General features: G+C 39.7%; 6 protein-coding genes and 1 pseudogene across 7 annotated transcripts; 4 read left to right on the top strand and 3 right to left on the bottom strand.

Annotated features, from left to right (window-relative positions):
• The first annotated feature begins 6,139 nt into the window (after nt 1-6,139).
• Nucleotides 6,140-6,226, top strand: B0H65DRAFT_t205 (annotated as a pseudogene). Its single transcript has one exon. The product of its transcript is annotated as a tRNA-OTHER (tRNA).
• A 7,488-nt stretch (nt 6,227-13,714) lies between these two features.
• B0H65DRAFT_158223 (ankyrin repeat-containing domain protein) lies at nt 13,715-15,229 on the top strand. The gene is made up of 3 exons (XM_062821197.1): nt 13,715-13,956; nt 14,030-14,987; nt 15,113-15,229. Coding segments are annotated over exons 1-2 (744 nt in total). The 5' UTR covers nt 13,715-13,954; the 3' UTR covers nt 14,772-14,987; nt 15,113-15,229.
• Nucleotides 15,229-16,688, top strand: B0H65DRAFT_158236 (uncharacterized protein). Its single transcript, XM_062821198.1, has 2 exons — nt 15,229-16,289; nt 16,343-16,688. Exons 1-2 carry the CDS (start codon nt 15,563-15,565, stop codon nt 16,597-16,599), a joined length of 984 nt encoding a protein of 327 aa, XP_062682965.1. The 5' UTR covers nt 15,229-15,562; the 3' UTR covers nt 16,600-16,688.
• On the top strand, nt 16,614-17,570 carry B0H65DRAFT_571233 (uncharacterized protein; the record flags this gene model as incomplete). Its single annotated transcript, XM_062830475.1, has 1 exon — nt 16,614-17,570. The coding sequence occupies one exon, from the start codon at nt 16,614-16,616 to the stop codon at nt 17,403-17,405; it is 792 nt and encodes a 263-aa protein (XP_062682964.1). The 3' UTR covers nt 17,406-17,570.
• Nucleotides 17,571-17,624: 54 nt separating this feature from the next.
• Nucleotides 17,625-19,129, bottom strand: B0H65DRAFT_587779 (uncharacterized protein). The gene has a single exon (XM_062830991.1). The coding sequence runs from the start codon at nt 19,080-19,082 to the stop codon at nt 17,850-17,852; it is 1,233 nt and encodes a 410-aa protein (XP_062682963.1). The 5' UTR covers nt 19,083-19,129; the 3' UTR covers nt 17,625-17,849.
• A 292-nt stretch (nt 19,130-19,421) lies between these two features.
• On the bottom strand, nt 19,422-21,513 carry B0H65DRAFT_158162 (cytochrome P450). The gene is made up of 5 exons (XM_062821195.1): nt 20,590-21,513; nt 20,420-20,532; nt 20,173-20,356; nt 19,736-20,081; nt 19,422-19,617 (listed from the first exon to the last, which is right to left on the bottom strand). The coding sequence occupies exons 1-5, from the start codon at nt 21,166-21,168 to the stop codon at nt 19,505-19,507; spliced, it is 1,335 nt and encodes a 444-aa protein (XP_062682962.1). The 5' UTR covers nt 21,169-21,513; the 3' UTR covers nt 19,422-19,504.
• B0H65DRAFT_158167 (general substrate transporter) lies at nt 21,514-24,195 on the bottom strand. The gene is made up of 5 exons (XM_062821196.1): nt 23,679-24,195; nt 23,372-23,609; nt 23,166-23,306; nt 22,129-23,101; nt 21,514-22,048 (listed from the first exon to the last, which is right to left on the bottom strand). The coding sequence occupies exons 1-5, from the start codon at nt 23,887-23,889 to the stop codon at nt 21,860-21,862; spliced, it is 1,752 nt and encodes a 583-aa protein (XP_062682961.1). The 5' UTR covers nt 23,890-24,195; the 3' UTR covers nt 21,514-21,859.
• Between the last annotated feature and the right edge of the window lie 1,546 nt (nt 24,196-25,741).

Here is a 25,741-nt window from a genome sequence, read left to right as displayed (position 1 = left end):
TCTAAATTAAAATCCCTTAGCACTACGGTTTAAAAATATAGTACCTTCGTTTTAATAAAATAAATAAACTTTAATTTACTCGCTTCGAATTCTATTCCCCGTTCCTCCGCCTACTCTCTATATACCTACTACGCTTCCACTAACATTATATATCATTTTCTTCGGGCATCTTTAAAACCGTTAAAGTATTAGTATTATCGGCGAAACCTACTATCTAAGTGCCTTAAACCTCGGCTAATATTTTATAAAATATAATAATAAAAAGGAGGAAAAAGATAAAGAAAAGTAGTAATCCTTACAGAACCCCTACAAGGACGTAAAAATCCTAAAATTTCTCTCTATTAAAAAACAATTAACTTATATATCCCTTTATTAATACATTTATTTACTTAAATAATTATAAGAGGAATCCTTTCACATATAAAATATAAATAAACTACTTATAATTTACCCAATCGAACGCCCCTTTTAAATCCAATAGTAGAAGCGAAATTACTACACTTCATTTCTATACTTTGTATATAATATTAATAACCACTTAAATAGCGAATTCCATCAATCTATTTCTTTTATTACTTATTTAACCGTCAGGGAAGAGCCTATACTCCTCCGCAGTATTAGAAATTCGTTTTATAATAATAACGTCAAAATTTTACTAATATTATTAAATAGGGCAATCGGGCGCTAAATATCTGCTATACATTATTAAACTAATAATTTTCCGAGTTTCTTTAAAACAACTATTTTTATACGTCGGAACCTACGAAGAAAAATGCCTATCCTAAAGTTAATTATTATTAAAATTGCTAAAGCCTTAATGAATTACCGGCTATAAACTTTTAATAATTTACAAAATATTATATCCTCTCCTAATACTTTATTAAACGCTATTTTTTTAAGTGTCCTAAATATATGGTCTATAATAATTATATTATTAATTTCTAATTAATTAGGGCGGCAAGTAACTTAATTTAGAGGTTAATATATAAATATATTTACTTTAAGGAAGAACTTCGCTATTAGAATTTCTATTTTTTTAATATATGTAATAATCATTTTATCTATTTTATTTATATAAAATCCGGGTATTTTTAGGGCATCGGTAGGAATATAGCTTCGTAGTTTCGCCTATTCTTCGGAGGCGTTAATAGCCCGCTATAAACTATCGGCAGTAATATAAATTATTTAAAAATTATAATCCAATCTAATTAAGGGAATATCATCGAAAACGTAATATTCCGCCACTATTTTTCTATTAACCTAAGTATAATTAATAATATTATTTAATTCGTTCCGTATTCTATTCCTAAATTGGATTAAAATACCTAATAATATTATAGATTCGAAATTATATTACTTCGCCATCGCTAAAAATATATTACTACCTTTACTTCGTCTTCTATAGCTATTCTATTAAAAGTAATATAAATTTATATTACTAACAATTATTTCGCGCTCCCTCGGGCGCACTACTATTTCCTTAAATAATATTTACTATTCCTCTTTAAATCCCAAATTCTAAATTAATAAATAGATTAAGCAAATTATAACGCCTAGTTTTCTTCTAATACATACTTTCACCCAATCCTTTCTACTCTTACTCTCTTATTCTCCTTTCGTAAAACACTTATTAATATACATCGCTATTCGTCTATAATTTAAGTTATCTACTACTTAATACCGAAGGGTATTAAGGCTATATAATTTATAATTATTTAAATTCCATCTAAATTTTTATATTATTATAATATCATAATATTCGTACTATTAGAACGTAATTTTATATTAATTATAAAATTTATTTACATTCTAATAAAACATTTTTCAATTTTATAATTTAGGCTTAAATTTAAAAGCTAACGGAATTACGATTTAATTTAAATTAGCCTATAATAAAGAAATTACCTAACTTAATTCGGTTAAAAAACGCTACTACTTCGCTTCGGCTATCGCAACCTTTCATACAATTTCAACCTTCTTATAATCGGATTTATACCCGACCTTCTTAAATTTATATCCTAATTTAAAGAAGGATTTTTATTTATTTATTTTTTTCTTCTTAGTAACGGGGGAGTCGGGGCAATTAAAGACAATAATCTCAATAAGGGCGACGGGGATTAGAATAGAAGGGATAAAAATAATAATAAGAATAATAAATAAGGAGGGACGGTTAAAGGAAGAAAAGAAGGAAAAGGAAATAACTATTTAGAGGGAAGAGTTAGGAGCTATTTAAATAGATTCGTTTAATTCGTAAATCGATTTAATTCCAGCTAAATTAATAATATTAATAAATTTTATAGTCTCCTTTTACTATTAATATAGTACGAATTCCCAGGGATTTTTAACGAATATTATGAAGGTTTAGCTAATTATTACTCTCTTCCTTAAATACTCTTAGAAATATATTATATAACCGTCCTTTTAATAAAGGTTATAACGAATAAGCGCCAGGTTCGTATTAAAGAAATAATTAGCCTCCTAAACTCTTACACCTATACCCGTATATACCTTCTTATTATATTTACTATAAATAGGATCCCTTTTACAATATTTAGAGAAGTAGCCGAATTCATAATAATTATAATACTATTAAAATACCGCCGCAAATTCGAAAGGTTCGCATTAATATATTCTTCTACGCTAAAAGAAATTTTTTTTGCAACCTTATTAACTTCGACTACAATAGCAACTTCTAAAAAAAACGCACCCCTTTCGGACTCGGGGCGTCTATAATACGCTCAAACCCGAATAAAAAGAATACTCTTAATATAATTAACCTCCTTAAAAAATCGTTAAAGGAAATTCCGTTGTAAAAATTCTATAATACCCTTTTCGCTAATACTATAATTATATAGAAGGAGAATATAACTTTCTTATTAAATATATTTTTAATTTAACTCTAATATTTAAAGTACTAAATATAGCCGCCTCTACTAAATTCGAAAGTTATAATAAATCGCCGCTTTAAAACCTCGTAACCGCCTTTATTTATATTTCCTTATATTTATTATTAATTACCTTTAATATATCTTCAGAAATACATTTGATTAAATTAAATAATAATTCCTTATTCTTTACAATAATGATTCGTTTAATATAATCGGGGACAACCTTCTATATCCCTTTAAGGCCGAACGAAGTAGTAACGAAATTACCCTATCTCGGGCTAATAGCAATTGAAGTATAAAAAAGTTTGCCCATAGTAAGCGCATTCGTTATTATTATTATTATAATTTTAAATTTTATATTAATTAAATCGGTACGGATTTTATAGAGTTCGGACCTCTATAAAATCTCCGTAGTAGTTACGAAATAATATAAAGCCTACGCTTTTTATTCGTTAGTTACTTCGGAAAAGTTGGTTTTTTTAATAAAAAATAATATATATTAGTCTATTTCTTCTTCTATCGGTTTATTTATAATTAGGCGTTTTTTCTCCGCTGCGCGGGCGGTTCTACCATCGTCGGCCGCAATACAGACAGAGTTTTCCAGCGCGTATTAACTATTCGCCAAACTACTATAAATACTTTCGATATTACTAGTACCCGCGCCTTCGTCGCGTATAAAATGCGCCATCGTAGGGGGGGGGTAATCGGACGTACTAAATACGATGCCGTCATCGAAATAAGTTTTGGCGTTAACGTCGACTAAGGACCTGCGATTCAGAGTTCGGAGGCCGTTTTCTAAACTATTATGTCGAGGATTTATAATTCTACTATAAATTATCCTAATACTATTTTTCGAATGGTATTTAAAAAGATTTTATAATAAGCCTTATTTTTAAAATTAATAATATTAATTAAATTTATCAATAAACTGTTACCTTAGTATTAGCCCGTAAATATATTTTAAAAAGGTATTACTCTATAGACGGTATTTAAGAAAATCTTAAATTAAACGCTAATGGATAAACTATATTTATAGTATTAATATTATTAATTAAATATATTAATAAATTATATAAGTATTAAGGGAAGTAGGGAAAGCGGAATTGGATTACCCTTAGATCATACGTTCTAGCCGTTAGTAGGATAAACTTAGTATTAATAGCCGTTATAATTTAATATTATTCGTAATTAAATTCTATAATAAGAATGTTTAACAATATTCGTATTTAATAATAAGAGGTGAAATTCTTGGATTTATTAAAGACTAATTATTACGAAAACATTTATTAAAAATGTTTTTATTAATAAAGAGCGAAGATTTAAATTTCTTAGAATATTTAAGTCCTATTTTAGGAAAGGTAGAGAGAATAGATCAAATTTAGAAATAATAGTTAAATCCTTTAGCCTATTGATTATCTAACGTAGGAAGGCAATTTATAAAGGAAGCCTTAATTTTAATTTTTATAATAATATAGCGAGTAATTCCCTACGGTTTATTGGGATAATAATACTATATATATTACGCTCACCCTTAACTCTATTCTAAATTCGTTTAATTAATATTTAAAAAGAATAGTTCTAATACTAGGGAGTAGCCTATAAGTATCAATAATTTAAACTGGCCTATTGAACGAATAATTAAATTATTATTAATAATTCTGGTCGTTTTAAACCTAGCCCGGTTAATAAATTAAGTTACGGCTAGAATAGCCAATTTAATTAAAGTATTTTAGCCGTTTCAGACCTGGCTGGATTAACGGATTAAATAGGGATTAGAATAATTAATTTAACTTCGGAACTTTAATAATTCTAGACCCAGCCTAATTAACAAGCTAAATAGGGATTAGAACTATTCAACATCCGAATATAGAATTAAACCCTTAATTAATTTTATAAATTTACTTTATTATTTTAATTAATATCTATATCTTCTAAAATATATTTAACAGTTAATTAAATTTAAATTTATTTTATTTCTTTAATTAATATTTGCATTTTCTAGAATGAATTTGACCTGTAGATATATTGTCATTCTAAATTCATTTTGGGTTTTAGTTCGTTAGAGATTTTTACTCAGATTAGGTAGTGCTTTTTTAAATAGAAAATATATTTTAATTATTACGTTTTACCCTATTTAAAGAATTTCGAACCGCGTAGGAAGTTTTTTTCCCTACGCTATTAAATCAATAATTTATAGGTTATTATTTAAAAGCGTAAGAAAAAAACTAAGTTAATTTAGGGTTAATAGCTTTATTTAAATTCTTCTACGCTATTAGGCTAGTAATTTATAAATTACTACCCGAAAGCGTAGGAAATAAAAACTAGATTAATTTAGGGCTTAAGAGTTCTATTTAGTTTACAAAAATAGGTTTATATAAAGGATGAAATTACTGTATATAAGTCGATAATAAAGGACTTCTTTAAATAAAAAATATAAATATAGAACGTTAATATTAAACCTATTAAAATAAGAAATGTAGGCGTAGAATAATATATGATTTATTTAAATAAGAAATATAGGCGTATAATTTTTCCTTTATTATTATTCTATACCTATATTTAAAAAATTATACGCCTACGTCTTTTATTTAAATAAGTCCTTTATTATCGTTCTACGCTTTCTTTTTTACTTTTTAAAGTCCGGGTAAATTGGAATTTATGGGTAGAACGGATATATAAAGTAGATTCTTAATACCTTTTTTTATAGTTCGTTAATATAAATGATAATACAATTAATCTTATTCTAATATTAATTTATAATTAAATACGTAAATGAATTAGTAGTTCGAACCTAATACGGATTACTTTTTTCCCTTTTTTTAAATATATAATTTTTTAATTTTTTCTATTCTTTATAATTAATTTTTTTATATTATATCGTTTATTTCGAATATTATAACGAATATTATTATATACACAATTCTTATTATCTATATTATTCTTAAAGCGCCCTTCCTCCATTTATTTACCATTTTATATTAAATTCCTCATATAATCTACGGCCTTTTATAATTATTTACGTATAAATATTTTTAGTTTCTACTATATTTAGCCTGTACCGGAGATTTATAATAGTCTACCAATTATAGAATCAAATTTATTTATAATTCTATGATTTCCTATATTTCTTATCGCTAGGCGAAGGCTCTTCATTTATCTCCCCTCCTTCCTTACTTTTATACTTTCCGAAATTCGTATAATTCGAAACCTTTTTACTATTATTCTTCTAACTAATAAACTAAATAGACTTCGGGGGAATAGCTCAGTTGGGAAGATGTGAGCTTGGTTTACCTTCGGTTTTATCCGAAAGGTTGTGGGTTCGAATCCCGCTCCCCTCTCTTTATCCGATTTTCGAATGAAATTTCTTCCCTGCTTTCCTCCCTAAATAAGCGTTAAAGATGTAGAAGGCCCGCTCTAGTCCAAAACCTTGGTAATACGTGACTGGGTACGTATAAAATTTAATCCTACTCAAAGAAACGGCCTCTTTCCGCTCCAACTAATAGGGTTTTAGAATTAAAACCCCACCTCCAAAATCCATTCCGGAGCCACGGTACTAGCTCGGCATTAGAATCCAGAACCCGTATGGCAACACGCAACAGCCAATCACATTATCTCACCAATCCCGGCCAAAAAACCACCTATATATATAAGTAGCCGATAAAGGCCAATTGGCGAAGAAATCCATCGAATAAGACCCCTCCCCTCCACCCCCATACCCTAAAAATAGGATGAAGAACCACCCGACGAAACGCGGTACCAAAGCGCTGGGTAGGGGGGGTGGGGTCTTAAGGGATTGACTAATTAAAAACGACGAAATTTATTAACCGGGACGAAAGAGATAATAATAAGAAAAGACGATAAACGACGAAATAACCAAAATCTCCTCCGGGCACAACGCGGTAAGGCGGCATATAAGGCGCGGGGGCTAGGGTTAGGGTTGGAAATAGGGTAGTTGGAGGTTTTCATCCATAATACGGTTTTTCCTCTAGACTAAGAAAGGAAGTAGTACCGCATATTATAAATAGTTACAGCGTAATAAGACCAAATAAATAAATAAACAAACTTCTATTAGAATTTAACAATAATTAATAAAATAATAATATTAAAAATACCTATATAGTAATTACTACTTTTTATAAAAATAATATAAATAGTTAATAGATTCCTAATTGACCTATTTTTACCGCCGGCTAGCCTTATAAAATATATATATACTATATTAACGTTTTCGCTGGATTAGTAAAGGTTTTTACCTTCCTTTACTTTGCGTAAGATTAACCTTTATATCAATATTAGAAATCGAGCAAAGCCGGGGAAGCCGTTTGCTTTAAGAACCGTTCGAATACGAAAAGTATTTTATATCTTGGTAGCGCAATTAAAATACCCTTTATCGATACGGATAATATATTTAAGAATATTAATAAAAGAAAATTATCATATAACCGCCTTATTTTAATATTTTAAAGCGTTATAATAACCTTCGAGGGGGTTAGTTATAAGAATTTTTATAGTATTAATCATTAAGAAGTATTTATTAGAATAGGAATAGAACGTAATTTATTTGTAGGAAGAAAGGAAAATATTCTCTAATTTAATTTACTTAAAATTATATTGTTAATTCCTAATTATCTTAAATATACGTTCAATCTTTATTTAATGTATTTATTTTAATTAAAATAGTAGATTTTAAATGGTTTATTCCTATCCTACAATATTTGAACACCCGAGTTATATAATTTAAATAAGCGTACTATATATTGATTAAGAACTTTTTCTACAAATTTCCTTCTATATAAACGTAGTAAAATAAATATTTAATTTCCTGGCCCTTAAAAGTATTATATACTACTTTTTACTTTATAGCCGAATTATCAATAAATATATATTAAAGCGGCTACCCTTTAGTATATTATTCCCTAACCTATCTATAAATTATTAAAAATATTTTCATAATAATATTACCGTTAGATTTTCAAGTAAGAAAGTAATTATATAATATTTAATAATATTATTTATTTTAAATAAATAGTGTATAGAGGTATTAATTAAATTAATTAATTTAGTAAGTAGTATTTATAAGCGCTAAATAATTATACCATTTTAAAATTTCGAATTATTTAAATAAAATTTATGATATACCTAGTAATAATTTATTATTTAACTTTCGGATAATAGTAATAAATTTAATACGCTAAATACTTCCGTTAATTGGGTTAGGGGGTTAAAAATTTGGGAAGTCTAATATTTAGTTTATTTAAATATTTTTGGCGAAGTCCTTACTTATTTATTACGGATCGGGGTATTTAAATTGCTATAAACGGTTTACATTAAGAATATTTTACTTTATAAATTAATGTTTACCTACCTTATACAATTACTCTTCGAAGTTAGGATTTCGGCTATTATTACCGCATAATTAATTATAAATAATAGAAGGAAGGAGGCCGCAAACGGGTTTATAGAATAAAAGTTTCCGAATATTATTTAAAACCTTATTTTAATCTAAAAATTCCAAATTATAATAGTAGCGTAAATTATTAATATTATTAAAATTATTATTCGGTTAAATAGCCAATTAAAATAATATTAATCCGTCTAGGAAAATAATTTTTTTAATACCTTTATTATAACCGATAAATATACGTAATAATTTCCTACGTTAATTAATATTTCGATTCTTTCCTTTTTTTGTCTTATTCTTCTCGTATAACCGACAATATAAAAATTAGGTTATTAATAAAGGAATAATTACTCTTCTAACCTTTTTAAATATATATTACTTTATAGAGGGCGTATAGATTATATTTAAAAAGTCTTTATATTATACCTATTATTCCTTTATACAAACGATATCCTCTTAATATAAAAAGAAATTGTATTTACCGTTCTAAAAGGTTTATAAGGATACGAAAAGGGTCTTGGGCTTCAAAAAGTAAAATAAATAAAATAGCGGGCTCTAATAAAATATATTAACTGAAACCTTTCTACGTATATTTAAATAAACAAGCTTTTTACTTCTATTAACTTCTATAAGTTTCGCAACTATAGTAAATTTAGCAACTATAGTAAATTTAGCAACTATAGTAAATTTAGCAACTATAGTAAATTTAACGGTTATAGTAGGTTTAGCGACTATAATAAGCTTAGCGGCTATAGTAGGCTCGGCGGCTATAGTAAATTCGGCAGCTATAATAAGTTTAGCAGTTATAGTAAATTCGGCGGTTATAGTAAGTTTAGCGGGAACGGTTATAGTAAATTTGGCGGGAGTAATAAATTTGGCGGGAGTAATAAATTTGGCGGGAGTAATAAATTTGGCGGATATAGTAGATTCGGCGAACGTAGCGGGCGTAACGAATATAGCGAATATAGCGGACGTAAAATTTTCTAAGATAATAATTAAATTGATATTTCTTTTCTTTATATATTATAAGAGTTCTAACCGTTTTTAAATAAAATTTCTTACTCCTAGTAAGTGGCATCTTCTTATTCCTAAGGGGTAGTATCTTCGGCTATAATATCTAATTACCCGGACGTTAATTTTTAATCCTCTAATTAGCGTTTTTAAAATTATATTTACTATAAATATTTATCACCTCTATAAATTCAGTATTATTGCCTCCAATAAAATCGTCTTCGTTAATTAATATTTATCCCATATTTATTATAAATTAAAATAATACTTTAATAAATAGAACTTTATTAAAAAAATCTTTAGGAAAAATATTAACGTTTATTAGCTATAGAGGGAAGGTTTGGTCGTAATTAGTATTAAAATTTGTTATAGTAATAGTCGTAGTAGTAATAGTAATAGTAGTAGTAGTACTAGTATTAATAGTATTAACCGTATATTATTTTGTAAAAAAATAGTTTATATATTCAAACTTTTAATAAATTAAATTATCCAATATCCGTGAATTTAATTTTTTTTTAATTGAATCACTTTACTACCACTACGGCGCTAATTTTATAATATTTAGTAGTCTATAATATTATAATATTAATAAATGAAATAAAGTAATATTAAATTTTAAACGGGGAATAGCAATTACTTTAGAAAGGGCTTCTTTATTTACTATTCAATTTACATTATAATATACTAAATTATAGTAATATAGCGTAGTATTATAATAGTCTTACCCGATGTCTTCCCTTAATATAGTACGTTGCGGTGCTTTAATATTGTTAAAGAACCCGAAAAAATCTTGACCAATTTTTCTCTTATCCTTTTTTTTTCTCTGATGCGGCGGTGCTGCGCCGCGTTGGCGGCGTCGGCGTTTCGGGTTCCGTTGTGGATGCTCCAAGTTCTGTGGTGGACCTGCAAAAAGGTACGTTCCTTTCGTATAGCCCTAATATTTGATTCCACAGCTTCTTCCCGTTCTCCCGTTGCATCCATCCGCGGTTTGACGTTTTAAAGGTTACCTCTACTACCATCATTTCATCTCCAATGCCTTTACCATGGATAGGTTTTGTTGCGCCCTTATCATGGCAATTTGTTCATGTTTGTTATATATAATGTTTGACCTAAGCACAAGCGCCGAGAACCCGGACTTACTCGTCAGTTAGGTATAGAGTCCACCCTCTAGAGGTCTCGCTTACAACTAGCCAACCAACTCTCATCGTCCCTTTGAAAGTCGGTTTTTTATATATAATGTACAAACTTTATAACGGTTAGAATTTTCAACAATCTGTTTCTCTACCAAAACGCAAATAAAAAAGATAGTGAAAGATTCAAATTATTCGTCTCAATTACGCACATTCAATAATATATTTCTTTCATAATCACGTTATTGTAATATATTATTATAGTATTATAAAGCCTTATAGTCCGTATTTACAATATAATATTCTTCCTCCTCCCTTTGTAAATTTTTATCGTTACTAAAATCGTTATTTATAGTAATTATTACCCTTATACGGTTTGCAGGCACTTTTAGCTTCTTACCTGCTACTATTATAATTACTATAATAACCTCCTCTTCATTAGAATTTATATCGATAACCTTTTCTTTCCCCTTTTTAAACCTCTTTTTAAAAAGGTATAGTATTAATATAAACGGTCTAGATGATAGCCTAATTTATACTATTTATATATTTATTAAATAGGCGTACCATAGTATAGTTAGGAGTTTATTAAGTATATTTATATTTTCGTTATTTAAAAAGAATTTAACCGACGAAGTACTTCTTCTACGAACCTTTTTAGCCCGCTTCTTACTTTATATTTTAAAAGGTATAAAATCTTTATTATAATTAAGAAGCGTAACCTTCTTTGTAATTTTATACAATTTATCCTCTTTATTTTTAATATTAATTAAGAAAGTATTAAAGTCCTATTTAGGTTGGGAAGCCTTTTATAGCTTTATTTCTAATATATAATATAAATAATTAAAACTTTATTATTTAATTAAGAGGGTACGCTGGGTATTATTAGTAATAATTTCGTCCTACCCTTTCTTAAATTTTAATATTGTATTATATTTTAAGTCGTCCTTAGTAATACGAACGAAACTATAATTCTTAAGAATATTAGCCTTATTAATTAAATTAAACCTAACCTTTTTCTTAGCTTTAGATTTACATAGTAGCTACTATTTAAGGCTAGGGTTGTTTTCGAAGGCGACCTTTTTAATAAAAGTAAAATTTACTCGCTATATTTCCTTTAGTCCTTCCTTTATATTAATTACCCTTCTTACTATAATTTTAATATTAAAAACCTATTTTATATAGGCTCTATTGCTAATAGAAATATATTTACGAAGGTTCTACTTCTAAATTTCTACCTCAATATAGCACTTTTAGTATTTTTACTAATTATATACTAACCTTTAAATATTAATAAATACTTTAAAGGCAATTCTAGCCTCGTTATAAACATTTTTAATAAGCGAACTATATTTTTTAATACGTTATTAAATCGCTAATAATTATAACGTACGTAGTATTTTATGAAGAATTATAGTCTTAAATTGGTTAGGAAATAAAGGTTCTTACTATACCTTAATAAATTTACGTAATTTATTAAAAGGGACGTCGGATTTAAGGGGCCAAAGATTAATCTTCTCCTATCCCTTATATATATTATTTTAAATAAAATCCGCTTCTTTAACTTTCTTCTAATTATTTAAAAAGACTATACGGTTAATATTAATAGCCCCGCTAGTAATCTCGTCTATTAGAGCCTTCTAATAAACCTTTTTAATTATTTAATAAACTCCTATATTAAGTAGTTAAAATATATAGGTAATATAAGAGGGGAGAGTAAAAGGGATAATATTGAATGCTTTATAATATTATAAGATATATAAATCTTCGTACGTTTTAAATTTATTTATTAAAAGGACCCGATATACTTTCGGTTTAATAATTAATGTAAAGTTAATAATTATTCCATCCCCTTTAAAAGGTTCTAATTTTTTAAAGAGAGGCGGATAATTAAATAATAGATTAAATTAATCATCGATAGTATAATTATCGAAGGAGGGGGATAATTTAAAGGAATATTTATTAAAATACTTTATTTATTATAATATGTAGTGAATATTATTATATGTAATTAATATATTAGTAATAATTATATTTAAATTCATTTCGTAATTAGTTTGTACATTTCCTTATATTTATAAATAAATTAATATAAACGTAGTTAGTTGAATAAAATTAAGTTTGATTATAGATAATGAGGTTAGAGCCTTACTATAATTCATATTTTAAATATTAGGAATAAAGGGATATTCTTACCGCGGCTGATATAATATTAATAATAATTAAACTTTCTTTATTATTAGAGTTGAATATAATTTTTTTCGTACGTGCCTAGTTCTTTATAAATAATATTTATTATTATATAATTTAGTATAGGGAGTAATAATATAAAGGAAGTCTACTCTTATACCTTTATAATTCCCTTAATTTCCCTTACTTAGAAGGGAAATTCATTTATATTCTAAACGTTCTCTTCCTTAATATTAACGCCATTATATATAGCCTTTATCTCTTTAAATTAATTTTTAAGGGAGTTTAATTGAATTTTAATATTTATCCTTTTTACGTTTTTAAAGTTAGCCGCTTTAAATTCGAATTCTAAATACTTCTTACGCTACTCTATAAGCTACCCTCTATAGAGATTAATAGAAGGAGGTATAACCATTAAATTCGTAATTAGTTAGCTAACTTAATAAGGGAGGTATTATTTAAAGGGAAGTAATTGTAATTAGTAATTTAAATTACGATATTAAAAGCCTTATCCTTATTTATAATTAAGGTTAGAGGTCGATATACTTCTATACTAATCGGTAGAGCCTTACCCTCTCTAATAAGTATTATATACTTCTTAACGATAGCCTTACTAATATTAAATAGTACTCCTATACTTTTATACGTAACCCCCCCTTTATTTCTAACTTTAATATTAACTTTAAATTGTAAGGTAGTAAATCGGGTTACAATTGCAGTCTAACTTATAATAAAATGCTAGGCAGCCTTCTTTATACAGGATATAACGTTAGGGTTAAATATAGGTATAATAAAAATATATACAAAAGATCGAATATAACGAAACGAGTAGAGTGAAGTTATTTATAGTATAATGTAGTAAAGAATAGTAATATTATGGTTGAGTGCAGATTCTATACTGTTATAGAGTTTGTACGTTATATGTAAAAAATCCGACTCTCAAAGGGACGATGAGAGTCGGTTGGCTGGCTGTAAGCGGGCCCCCAAAGGGAGGCCCCACATAGCTGGCCCCCAGAGGGTGGCCAATGCGTGCACCTAACCGACGAGTAACGGCCTGAGACCTTCCCTGCTTGGCAAATCCATTGGCGCTGAATCGCGAGGATCATAAGGCGCAGCTTCCACTTCAGTTTGTTTGGGCAATTGCCCCGCCATCCTCCGGCCACCAAACATGCATCAGTCCGCCAACACAAAACCACCAACCTCGCGCCAACCACCACCATCCATCCATCTGCAAGTCGTCTGACGCCGCACCAGACCTACCATGAGGGGGTTTTCCTCAAACAACACCTCGGTCCTCTAGAGAATGGACGTGCCAATACGCTCTTTACGCAAACATGTAACCTGCCCAAACCCGCGACAAATCGAGTCAAAAAGAGAGTGACTGCCTACTAACCTTGCTGGTCACCCAGGATTGATCCTTCGATCCGCCTTCGGCGTGCAATCCACGTGAACGACCACCTCCTCGTCAAGCGCATCCTCCGCTCCCATCCTTATCTCCTCCACAACCCCGATCATTCCGTCTGCGGGGATGCGAACTCGAACCTCCACCTAGCCGCTTCCCTCGGCCATCTCTCCATCTGCAAGATCCTCGTCGAGCTTGGCCACGAAGAGGGCACCCCCGCACTGAACGATGACCACCAAACCGCGCTCATGTTAGCCGCCTCGGCCGGTCATACCGAAGTTGTCCTTTTCCTGTGCGAAAACGACCCGCAGTCCATCTTGCGTCAGGATATTCGCGGCCGCGATGCCGTCATGGAGGCTAGTCTGAACGGCCACGATACCGTTGTGCAAATCCTGCTCACCTGGGCTCCCGGCGGAGCTCCCGCTGCGCTGGCGCAAGCAGACTTGGATGGAAACACGGCGCTGCACTTTGCTAGCGGCAATGGGAATCTGCTGGTACTGAGGACGCTCTTGGCCGCTGGGGCGGATCCGGGCAGGAGGAACGTCTGGAGCTGGACGCCTGGCGAGTATAGCGCTACTGTGCAGGCAGAGGTCTATTTGAAGGGATTGGTGAATGAGGTGCACAAGAGAAAGATTGCGAAACGAGAGGCAGAGGAAACCCAGTCGGCACCACCACCGCTTTCCAAGAAGGATAAGGTGAAGGGAGCATTTGTGAGATTGGTCGGGAGAGACGTGGATGTGGGCGATTGACGCTAACCATGTCTCCATGTCTGGTCGTACCGAGTGATGGATGGTCCGCCAGATTCGAGAGAGTTGGGACAAGATGGGGCATGCCACCACATGGGGCATGCCGTAGGAGAGCGCATATCTGTGTCACCAACATTGATGGGGAACAAGCGAGTTGGAGCAGTTTTAGATCAAAGAGCGAGGACCTTTGGTCTTCACACCGCTCACAGGCTACAGGATGTGAGTAAATACAAGACTTGATATTGAATTCCTCGTCACGGTGCTCAATGTCCATGTGTACTCCCATACCCTGCGTCAATCCATTGGTCGCCCTTCAGTAGAGTCATGACTAACGAAAGGAGAAGGACAACAGAAGAGATACGTGGAAACGGGTGAAGGCATTGGTACTACCAACCGTCACCAATGCTCCCTCATCTGGTTGAGGAATGCATGATCAATGATTCACACTCCGAACGCATCTGAGAGCAACCCGGCCATCATGCAGAGATGGCATTGATTGTCATGACTCGAGTCAATCTTCGAATCTTCGGTTGTAAAACTGCGCTGGTTCATCCCTTTCCGTTCTGCACCAGCTGGTCCATGAGTCGTCATATTTCGGCTGTTGGTTATCTCCTTGGACACTATGGATGACTAGTCAAAGATTCAAGAGCATGGCGTGCTCGGACTCGACCGGTCAAGGATGTCAAACACCGAGTCACGGTCCCCTTGTTATCGGTGACGGGAAATTACGGTCATCAGTCCGATGTGCGATGAGGCACCGACTCGTGTGATAGATGTTTCCATGATACGACACGATGGGACAGAGGTCTTCAAGCCCCAAGAAGCGTTCGGTCTGTGGGCTATACCTTGTCACGGAGAATGCGCTGGCCAGGTTGTCTGTCAGGCAAACTGAGCTTCATACATGCGACTACCAAACAACAGCCCGACCGACTAGCCGTCTCTTCACCCTCCTGGTTACCCAGAGGATAGCGATATGGCCTCATCCTGTCACAGAACTCGATCACAGGGGGTCTTCCTACAGCCATCGTATCATGAAGCTGTCAAACTTGTCGTGGAGATACCGCCGCACCCTGGAGTACTTAAAGCCCACGTCGTACACTCCTTCTGTTCCTTTCCTCTTTCTCTTCATCGCGAACAAGATCAGCTCAGCAAGCATTCTCTCGACCACTCGTCACTATCCGCATTATCGCTTTCAGGGTATCCGCCCTCAGCCCTTACACTCCTTCATCGGCAGTCCTCTCGCCTTGGGAGACCGCCGACAACGAACCTCAACCGTGGCCTCTCCTCATATCGAAGAGTGGGAAGCTACTGTAGATTTGCCCTACCCGGCCGTCAAGTGCGTTATCACTCAAGTTACCCACGCATCCCCTGACCAGCGCTGTTGGGCTGTCCTGGTACTTGGTGCTTTCTACGACGCCAACGACCGTATCCTCTGGCAGACCGAGATCTTCCTCGGGGACAAAGCCGAAGACTCTGAAGAGACCTACGAAGATTCTTACAGTGTCAGTGATACTGAAGAGGGTATGTTGCGGGAACATCCCACCATCTCTGGGTAAAAAGGCTAACATTTGCAGACCAAACAATTTCTCAGATCCTTAACCAGTACGATAACGAGCACGACAACGACTTTGACGACGCTCATAGCGAAACAGGAAGCGAAGATTCTGACTTCGACTACCTCCGTCAGCGTGCACGAATTCTAGCCAGAATTAACGAGTCCGCTGCCCAACAAGATCACTGGGCTCACAACTCGTCATACCCTGTCCCATCTAGACTTTGGGACCCTATTCAACAGACTTGGGTCGACGTTTACCCACAAGGCAACTACTAAGCACATCTATCAAGATGTCTTTCGTTCTCGGCGGTGGCTCCAACCCGGCATTCGGCCGTGACCCCGGCCCGCCCCCTCCCCGCACTCCTCGTCCCGGCGCCTTCCCTCCCGGCTCCGTTCCCAACCCAGCCGGTGTCCCCCGCGTCATCCCCGGCATGCCAGCCCCCGCTCCCGCCTATGGCTTCGCCGCTCAACAGCCCGCAGTCGCACCCGCGGCTGTGGCTTCGCCGTACTACTACGCGCAGCCCGCCCCAGCTGCCCCGGCCGCCGCTCCTCCCGCCTGGGGCAGCGCCATGGCCGCCACGCCCAGTCTCTTCCCCCAACCCTACCAGTACATCTCGGGCCTGGGCGGCAGCGGCCGCACCCCCCAACCCTATCCCGTAATCAACCCCAACATGCCGGCGGCCAACATGATGAACAGCACCGGCGGCGTCGGCTGCGAGCCGGGCTACAACTACTTCTTCCCGCCCGAGCACACCAAGATCCACGTCTTCAAGTGCGGCGCCACGCCGCCCTGGCACCAGCCGCCCAACGCCCGCTTGCCGTTTCACGCCTGCCACGTGCCTGTCTCCACCACGGTGCAGGAGCTCATGTACGGGTTTGGCGCGACGAACCCGAGCAAGAAGAAGAACAAGCTGTTTGAGGTGGTGCAGGGTGGTAATGGGCGCTGGTATCGTGGGCTGGCGTTCAGGGGCGATGATAAGGAGTTGTTGCAGAAGACTTGCAAGGATTTGGGATGGGATAAGAGCAGGAGTGGATTGCCGGGGCAGAAGCCGGTGGTTTATCTCTATGTTACGAAGGACTGATGGGGTTCCCGACCGGGTGAAGAGATAGCGGTATGTTCGTTGCCGTTGCCGTTGCCAGGAGCTTTGTGTGGTTTGCTCTGGAGAGGTGGGAGGGATGGTTTCTTACCTACGCGCCGGTGGTGGATGGTTGTGCGCTTTTCTTAAAATGGTTTCAGTTCCAGTTCTGCTCGTGGTTGCCCGCTAATAATTAGCTTAGTTACGTTTCTTTTTTCGCACGTTCAAGGTTTTCATAGCTATTATTTCAGTGGGATTTGATACACAGACAGTTAGCACCTACTACCTACTCCTTGCTTCGAGTGCCATGTCTCCTCCATTTGTTTACATCCAGATGTCCTCTTTAACGCACGGGCCACCCCCTTTTTCTACCTCATCTCATCTTGCACTCACGATACCCAGCACCCTTTCATTTGCTCCCCGTCTCGAGCCTTCAACACTCCCTCTCTCTCACTCAGTAGTATAAACCCCCCAAACCCTATCATGATACCCCAACTTCCCGACCTCCCCCGTCAACTTACTCCTCCACTCCTCCCCCCTTTTGATCCTCTCCAGCGCCCTCTGGAAAGTCCACTCCGGCTTCCACCCCAATCCCCCTCTTGCAATCTCCTCCATTGCCAACCGCGAATCATAAACCCTATCCACCCTGCTTAACCACTTCCACCCTTTTTGTTTCATCATCACTCCCGAAATGCCCGGACATAACCTCTCCGCCACTTCGGCAAACACCTTCTCTGATGCTCCTGCTCCATTTGCTCCGTCGGGACCGGAAGAGGAAGAAGTGTTTAACTTTTCCCAATCCTCCGGTGGCAAGTCCAAAAAGGGTGACGGCCCGGAGATGATGTACTTCCCGAAGTTGATCCTGGTGTTGTTGTCGGTTCGAGTCTGGGCTCTCATGGAGGCGATGCAAGCGGAGACTATGTCGGCTATGTCCACCCTCCTGTAAGCCAGTTCGCAAAGCTTGAGGTTTTCGTCTCCCAACATGTTCCTTCTGTCCGCGTCGTCGTCTTCCTCTGGGAAAAAGCGGGAGGTTTTGAGGACTATTACTGGTAGTGAAGACTGAGAAGAGATGAGGTAGCACAGATCTTCGGCGCTGGACTTGGTGAGGCCGTAAATATTCTTGGGGAGGCAGGGGGTTTGTTCGGTTATGTGGGCTGCTGGCTTTAATGGAGCGCCTGGGACGGAGGAGGAGAGGGGGGAGAGGGAACGGCCGAAGGTGGAGGTTGTGGAGATGTAGGTGAATGATTTAATGGTGGTTGTTGTTTCCGAGTTTGAGTCCGAATCCGAGTTGAAAGTGGTAGTGGTAGTAGCAGCAGCCGCCTCAAGCAACGTAAGCGTATCAGCGATGTTTGTTTGCACGAACTGCGCTTTGGTATGGGACTCGATGTGCGGTTTGTGCAGCGTTGCGCAGTGGATGATGTGCGAGATGGGCTCGATGTTGGGGTGGGAAGAAGAAGAGATTGCAGACTGGGCGCGAAGCCAGCTGGGGGAGAAGAGGTTTTGCAGCAGGGAGGCGTCGCCGAAGGAGCCGATGAAGGTGGCGGTTGAGCTGGGCTTGATGTCGATGCCGATTGGTGTGTAGCCATATGAAGGGAGGGAGAGCATGAGGGCCCGGCCGAGATGGCCGGATGACCCTGTTACGAGGACAGTTTCGGGGCGGGGAGTTGAATCGGCGGCAGCCATGGTTCTGGGCTGGTTGGGTTGGATGGAAGAGCGTGGAGAAATCTATGATAGTGCTTTGTTTACTTGGGTGTCTTTTATTGTTTCTTTCCTGCTTCTTCTTGACTCATCATCAAAATGTGGTTGTGTTGGAAGTGAGTCACTCACCTCGGGCATCACCGTCTTAGTCTCGGCCCGTTCCGCATGGGGTAACTGCCTCGATGGAGTGCCAAGGTATCGGTCACGTCAGATAACACAACATGAACACGGATGCATTTGATGGAAGCTTTGAGTGACAAAGGAAGGAGTGTAGGCAGAGTCCGAGGGCTTCATCATTGGTAAAGGGAAAGCGCATCCAACGAGTTCAAGTTCTACCTCATATACAGACACTCCGCGATTACATTACATACAACCCACTTTGTATTGATCGACTCCGGCTCTCCAACTTACCAAGTAACAGGCAGCTTGACAATTCCAACATCGCGATCAAGCGGCGTGTACTCAATCTTGTCAAAAGGCACCGCAATCTTCAGATTCGGCAACTTCTTGAAAATAGTTCCTAATCAACGCCCAAGTCAGTCCGTCAGCAATCACTTTCCGTATAAGTACTCACGCCTTCCACTACCAGACTTCACCCGAGCCAGTCAGTACTCAAATCACAAAAGAATCGAACTCACCAAAAACAGCCTTCATCTCGGCCTTCGCCAAAAACTCCGCAATACACCTATGGTCTCCCCACCCAAAGCCCAACTCCCTCTCAGGCCACTCGCGATGCATGTCGAACTTGTCGGCGTCCTTGAACACCTCCTCATCGCGGTTAGCCGACAGGTTGGAGCCGATGACGCCCTCGCCCTCCTTGATGGTCTTGCCGCCGATCTCGAGGTCCTCCTTGGCGACGCGGCGGATGGCCATGGCCGAGGAGGTGTGGAATCGGCTGAGCTCTTCGACGAAGGCGGGGACGAGGGAAGGGTCGCGCTTGAGTTCTTCGAGTTGGGAGGGGTTTTGGAAGAGGGTTACGATGCCCTGGGTGGACAAGTTAGAGAGTGGGAGTTACAAGCGGGCATGAAATGAAGATTATGGGGTGTATATGGGCAGAACGGGATCAAAAACGAACCAAGGCGATCATGTTCACCATGGTGGCATTGCCGGCCACTAGATGGAGGAAGGCCATCTGAACGGCATCGGTCATGTCGAGCTTGCCGGTCTTAACTTGCTCGGTCATGAGCTTGCTGATCAGGTCATCCTTGGGCTCCTCCAGACGCTCTTCGGCTAGGCGACGGAGGTAGTTGAGGAGCTCCCTGGGATGATATCAGTCACATATGTCTCCAAATGGCTAACCCCAGAAGACAAGCAAAACGTACTGATTAGCAGCAGATGCCTCTCGCGCTGTCGAACTTCCGTTCGTACGGATCGAGTTCTGCTGAGTCAGAAACTCGAGGTCCTCAAAGGGGACGCCGAGGATGGTATAGATGATCTGCGCAAACTTCATGAGTGTTGTTGTCCTCCAAATAGACAGACATCCAGAACTCACATAGGAAGGCACCGGCAGCGCAAAGTTCTGCACCAAATCCACCGGGCCGCCCTCACATCCCTTACTCTTCATCCTCTCCAACAAGTCCTCCACCGTCTTCTGGATGTACGGCTCCAGCTCCTTGACATGTTCAATGTCGAAAATCGGTTGGACCATGCCGCGATACTGCATGTGCTTGGGCGGATCCATGTCTACAAACGTGGCCCGGTTTTTGGCCGCCTCTTTCCCGCCCGCGGCGAGCTCCGGGAAGCCGGGCCTCGTCCGCTCCTTGGACAGCCGCTCGTCCGTGGCCACCTGGCAGACGTCGTAGTACTTGGTCACCAACCAGGCGAGGCTGCCGTCGAAGAGTCGGACCTGGGTCACCGGGTCGATCTTGCGGAGGCGGGCGAATTCGGGAGGCGGGTCGAGGCCGGAGGCGCGGCGGAAGGGGAATTCGAGGATTTCGGTGAGGGCACCCATTTTGGAGGTTGTTGAGAAGGAAGGTAAAGGTATTCTGTGAAAAGAGGATCGGATGAGGATTGTTGATGTGAGAAGTCTCGTCGAGGGTATAAGTTGGGTACGAGCGCGGGTGAAGGACATGAGCCAGAGAGAGCTTCGAGAACCTTGGCTGATACAATCAAGGGGAAAAGAAATGGCTGGAGTAAGTATTAGAAGAGAGCGAGCTAATGGGAGTTATTTGACTTGACATAACGTCACTTGAACGTTCGTCTTGTGGGTTTCCAGCTCGTGAACGAGTCAGTGAACGTCACTGAAACGTCAGATGAACCAAAGGCCATGGCACCTGCCCAGTACGTACCAACCCAGGAAGAGGTAGGTACATAGTAGATAGGACATAGGGAGGATACCTCGGGTATATCTGTATTTCCAGCCAGCCAGGTTCCTGGCCCAGACCTAGCCTAGTTCATCACCAACACCCACAGACTACACGGCATACAGCCATCTCCCTTACACCAGACGCCCGTGCACTCAGTGCGGACATAAACGACCTGCAGCACCCGAGCACATTTGCGGTACGTGCTGTTTATTTATCCAAACTTCGTGGTATGGGCCACAGTTAAGTAAAGATGGACGAACAGCTTCCTTGGATACGAGAAGAAATCTCATATTTTCGGTGTCAGGAGTTTCTGTTGTTATTAGTAGTCGTCTATCTCTCTCTATCTGCCCTAACGCTCACAAGGGGAAAGACCATATCATTCCCAAAGATTGATGCTGTGCATCATGTGAAATGTGAGCTCAGAGAGCGAGAGACTGCGGCAGTGATTTCGGTGACTTAGACATGCTCAGCATAGTGTTCGCCCTTCTCCTTCTCCGCACCATAACCAGTATCGCTTCCCGTAGCAGCACCGTGGTTGGCACCGCTATCACCTCGCAAGAATTGGGTAAGGCCAATTTCAGCATTGATCTCCTCCATGCGCTCATTGTCGGCTTGTGCAGTGCCTTCGGATCCGAAGATGATGTCCTGTGAAGATCGAATTAGTTAATGTAACGGAATAAGTGCAAATCAGAACAGCATAGCAAAATGGCATGGAAGGCACTCACCATTTCCTCCAAGGTCAATCTCTTCGTTTCCGGCACAAAGAACCAAATAAAGGCGGCACCCATATACGTCAACACCCCGAAGATGATATACGTTCCGTACGGGATCGCGTTTAACATATCCGGCGTGACCTGACCAACGATAAAGTTGTTCATCCAGTTGCTCGAAGCTCCAAGTGCGACACCATATGGTCTCGTGCTCAATGGCCAGATCTCAGCAACGATGATCCAGGCACAAGGACCCCATGAGTATCCAAAATGAATGACGAACAGCCATACCATGGCTACAGCAGCCCAGCCAGCAGCTTTATGAGTTTCCCATTGGTCGATGTTCTTGGCAACGATGACAGCGATGATGATATGGCAAGTAGCCATCCCGAGTGCACCGATAGTAAGCACGGGCTTGCGACCAACACGGTCGATCCACAGCACTGCAGGAACCGTGGCGATAAACATGACAATTCCTACTACTCCCGTGGCCAGGAGTGAGGTTGTGTTATCGCCAAGTCCAAGCTGCTTGAAGATTTGCGGGGCGTAGTAGAGAACCGCATTGATGCCGGACCACTGCTGGAAGAACATGGTGACGGTCGCAACGATAACGCGTCGAAACATGGCTTTCGTCTGGAAGAGCTTCTTGATGGCCACAAACTGGAGCTTAAAGATATTCCAGGCGGTCTGCTCTCGCAACTCTGGGAATAATTCGGCAACGCTGCGTTTCTCAAAAAGAGATTGGGCCTTGATCTCGAGGAACTCGAGCTCGACAAGCTCATGGTCTTGGGATAGACCGCGAAGGTTTGAGAGTACCTTCCGAGCTTCCGCCTCGCGGCCGTGGTGGATCAGCCAACGTGGGGAGAATGGCATAAACATCATGCCAAAGAAAAGTATGAGGGCTGGGGCAAGTTGCAGGCAAATGGGTACAAGCCAGGCGGCGTCGGATTGGGTCTCGAGTTTGGTACCGCCGATATAGTTGGTTCCGCTGCGTGATATCAGGTGTCAGCGATCTCATGTTTTGACAGAAGTCGAATTTAAAGGAGACTTACTAGTCGATCCAGAAGCTGATCATGATACCGAAGCAGATAGCCAGCTGCTGAAGAGCAACGAGGGATCCACGGACCTCAGGTGGTGCAACTTCCGAGTTGTAGATGGGAACGATCATGGCCAAAGATCCGACGCCCATACCCCTGTTGAGTAGTGACGAGTTAGTAGGGGCTGATGAACGCTTCAAGAATGATCCGGCGCAACCTACGTGATGAAGCGTCCGGCAAGGATGGTCTCATGTCCTCCGGAGATAGACGTAGCTTGGATGACCACACCCAGCATGAAAACCAAGCACGCCACTAGCACGCCGTACTTTCTCGAGAGCACCTCTGCCATAAACCCAGACAAAAGCGTGCCGAGCCAGGCACCAAGCTCAAGAATTGCGGTTAGCCAGCCCTTCTTCGTCTGACTCGCATTGGGGTCTATCGGATCATATTCGCCCATGTCTGTTCGACGTTCATCAGTGATATTAGCAACATTCTTGGGCATCCAAGGGTTCAAGGATAGCAACTCACGTTTCTGGAAGGCTGGCATGGCGAGCACACCCGAGAACATTCCTTGGTTGTACCCATAGAGAACACCGCCGATACAGGCGAAGCAGGCAATAGAGAAGACTCGGAAGTTCTTGACAAGCGCTGCAGGACCACTCTTCCCCATCATGGCCTCACGTCTCTGCAGAGCAGCATCATAAAAGCCGGCTGCGCCGGAGCCGCCTCCGCCGCCCATCTTGACTAGAAGTTGACGTTTGCTTGTCTCTTATAGCCGCATATACGTTGATGGAGGAAAAGACCCTGGAATAGTGACAATGAGACAAGCCTGCTGACGAGGACAAGAGAGTAATAATGACGAAGACCGATGGTACTGGTGGTAAGGCTGATAGCAAGAAATAAACCACAATTCGGCGAGAGGCGACTGGGGACTATTTAATGTCAATGGAACACTGAGCCCGGCTTGTGGTAGAGACCCTGAGCGTGTCACAAGCCCTGCATCAACGCGCCAGTCTAGAACCGGAAGAGAATCCATCACAGTATTATAACTTACTCTTTCGCAAGCGTGTGATATTACCGGTGCGCATCATATTGAACCGCACCACACGCATTGTAGTGGTCGGTCTTTTCCATGCCGAGGGACTGTAACCCTCCAACCACACTGTCAACACCACTCCGGGGGAAGATGAAGGGTAGACCGGGTGATAATCCCATCGACATGGGTGCTTCTGCATGCTTTCCGTGCTGTACCCAAGGCGGGGATGTCAGTGAAGGCCAACGTCCATGGTGCAGATCTGCTCCAGAAACGGCGTATCAGAAGGGCGCCGGCTGGGGAAGCTGGTGTGTGGCTTTCAAATTAGCCTGAATAGCAGGTTGATATATCCCAAGCAAGGCTCATTGGTCCATGGTACCCGGATTATGTAAACTGCCCATTGGTCGGAACGTGTGAGAGAATATTCTCGGGCCATTGTGTATCGAATCTTTGTCCCATTCACATGGGAGTCGTGATGGTGTCGAACAATAGTTTTGCGGGGAGCGTTAGCGTAACGGTTAAAAAGCTTAGCTTCGGTCTGATGGCTCTGGATGGCTACCCGTCGACACTTGTCGCACAAAGCTTCTCCCACACTCCCAGCTAGCGCATAGGTCGCTGATGTATCAAGATTTGACTTTTGCCTTGAAGATTGCGGGGGCTGTAGCTTGTCGTTGGGCATCCTGCACGATATTGGTGTGGTGGTTGGTCCCGTGTGTGGTAACTAGCAATGTAACAACACGGCCATGCAACAACGCCTTCAACGTACACCAAGGGTTCATGATTCCGCCAACCCGGGTCCAGCCATCACAAACGACAAGCTGACAGGATCCCGTACATGTAAACGTGGGTCTAGGACCCGTGATAGCACTTGCTATCGGGTACACACCGGCGGATAAGTCTTGTGGAAGCGAACGGGTTTGGACGCCGTCGCTATCTCTTCAGCAGCTGAGCCGCAGTAGAGTCCCCCGATCAGCTTTGTTCACGGCAGTTGAAGCGGCAAGGGAAGCCAACAAGAGCACCTTGGGGCCAACTGGCTTTAATATCGCACACCTAATCATCAAGATGTGGATGAGAAACGGGTACGGCGGAGAATTAAGGCTCGTTTGTCTTGAGTATATTCGGACAAAATCCATTGTCGATGCGGATGAAGGATAGCGCTCCAGTGGACACTTGTTGCCGCAGGAGCCCAAGTAAACCATGGACGTGGCGATCGCTGGCGGTTGATGTTGATTTCGGGGATTTCGGTCGGTGACGGTGGCCAGAATGAAGCGAAGAGTTCCGTGAAATGAGCGGGACGAGCAATTGACATGGAGAGGTGGGAAAGCGCTGTGGCCCGCAAAAGACGCAGGTCTCGCGGCTGCGAAACATGGATCGTTAACTGTAGTACGGTGAAGATGCATTCAGATACTATCTGTTAGTGTTTTCTTATCCTCACAGCGCCAATCCTGTCAGAAACACAACACAGTCTTAACTCAATGAAACAGAGCTGATCAAGAACAGTTCAAGAATCTGTTAGGTTGCTGGCGTCTGGCAGAGAGTGCACGTGCCACCCTCGGGT

The sequence above is a fragment of the Neurospora tetraspora genome (assembly GCF_033439725.1).
Source record: "Neurospora tetraspora strain CBS 560.94 chromosome Unknown B0H65scaffold_3, whole genome shotgun sequence".
Taxonomy (NCBI): Eukaryota; Fungi; Ascomycota; class Sordariomycetes; order Sordariales; family Sordariaceae; genus Neurospora; species Neurospora tetraspora.
This window is presented reverse-complemented; position numbering and strand designations above follow the sequence as displayed.

What these genes read in the sequence shown, in the direction of transcription:
- B0H65DRAFT_158162 (XM_062821195.1), bottom strand. Translation starts at nt 21,168, where the DNA reads ATGTCCTTCACCCGCGCTCGTACCCAACTTATACCCTCGACGAGACTT. An exon ending in TGGTGAACATGATCGCCTTG is followed by an intron (nt 20,082 to 20,172) that starts GTTCGTTTTTGA and finishes TTGTCCACCCAG; the next exon opens with GGCATCGTAACCCTCTTCCA. An exon ending in CGAGATGAAGGCTGTTTTTG is followed by an intron (nt 19,618 to 19,735) that starts GTGAGTTCGATT and finishes GGCGTTGATTAG; the next exon opens with GAACTATTTTCAAGAAGTTG.
- B0H65DRAFT_158167 (XM_062821196.1), bottom strand. Translation starts at nt 23,889, where the DNA reads ATGGGCGGCGGAGGCGGCTCCGGCGCAGCCGGCTTTTATGATGCTGCT. An exon ending in CATGCCAGCCTTCCAGAAAC is followed by an intron (nt 23,610 to 23,678) that starts GTGAGTTGCTAT and finishes AACGTCGAACAG; the next exon opens with ACATGGGCGAATATGATCCG. An exon ending in CTTGCCGGACGCTTCATCAC is followed by an intron (nt 23,307 to 23,371) that starts GTAGGTTGCGCC and finishes ACTACTCAACAG; the next exon opens with GGGTATGGGCGTCGGATCTT.
- B0H65DRAFT_587779 (XM_062830991.1), bottom strand. Translation starts at nt 19,082, where the DNA reads ATGGCTGCCGCCGATTCAACTCCCCGCCCCGAAACTGTCCTCGTAACA.
- B0H65DRAFT_158236 (XM_062821198.1), top strand. Translation starts at nt 15,563, where the DNA reads ATGGGACAGAGGTCTTCAAGCCCCAAGAAGCGTTCGGTCTGTGGGCTA. An exon ending in TGTCAGTGATACTGAAGAGG is followed by an intron (nt 16,290 to 16,342) that starts GTATGTTGCGGG and finishes TAACATTTGCAG; the next exon opens with ACCAAACAATTTCTCAGATC.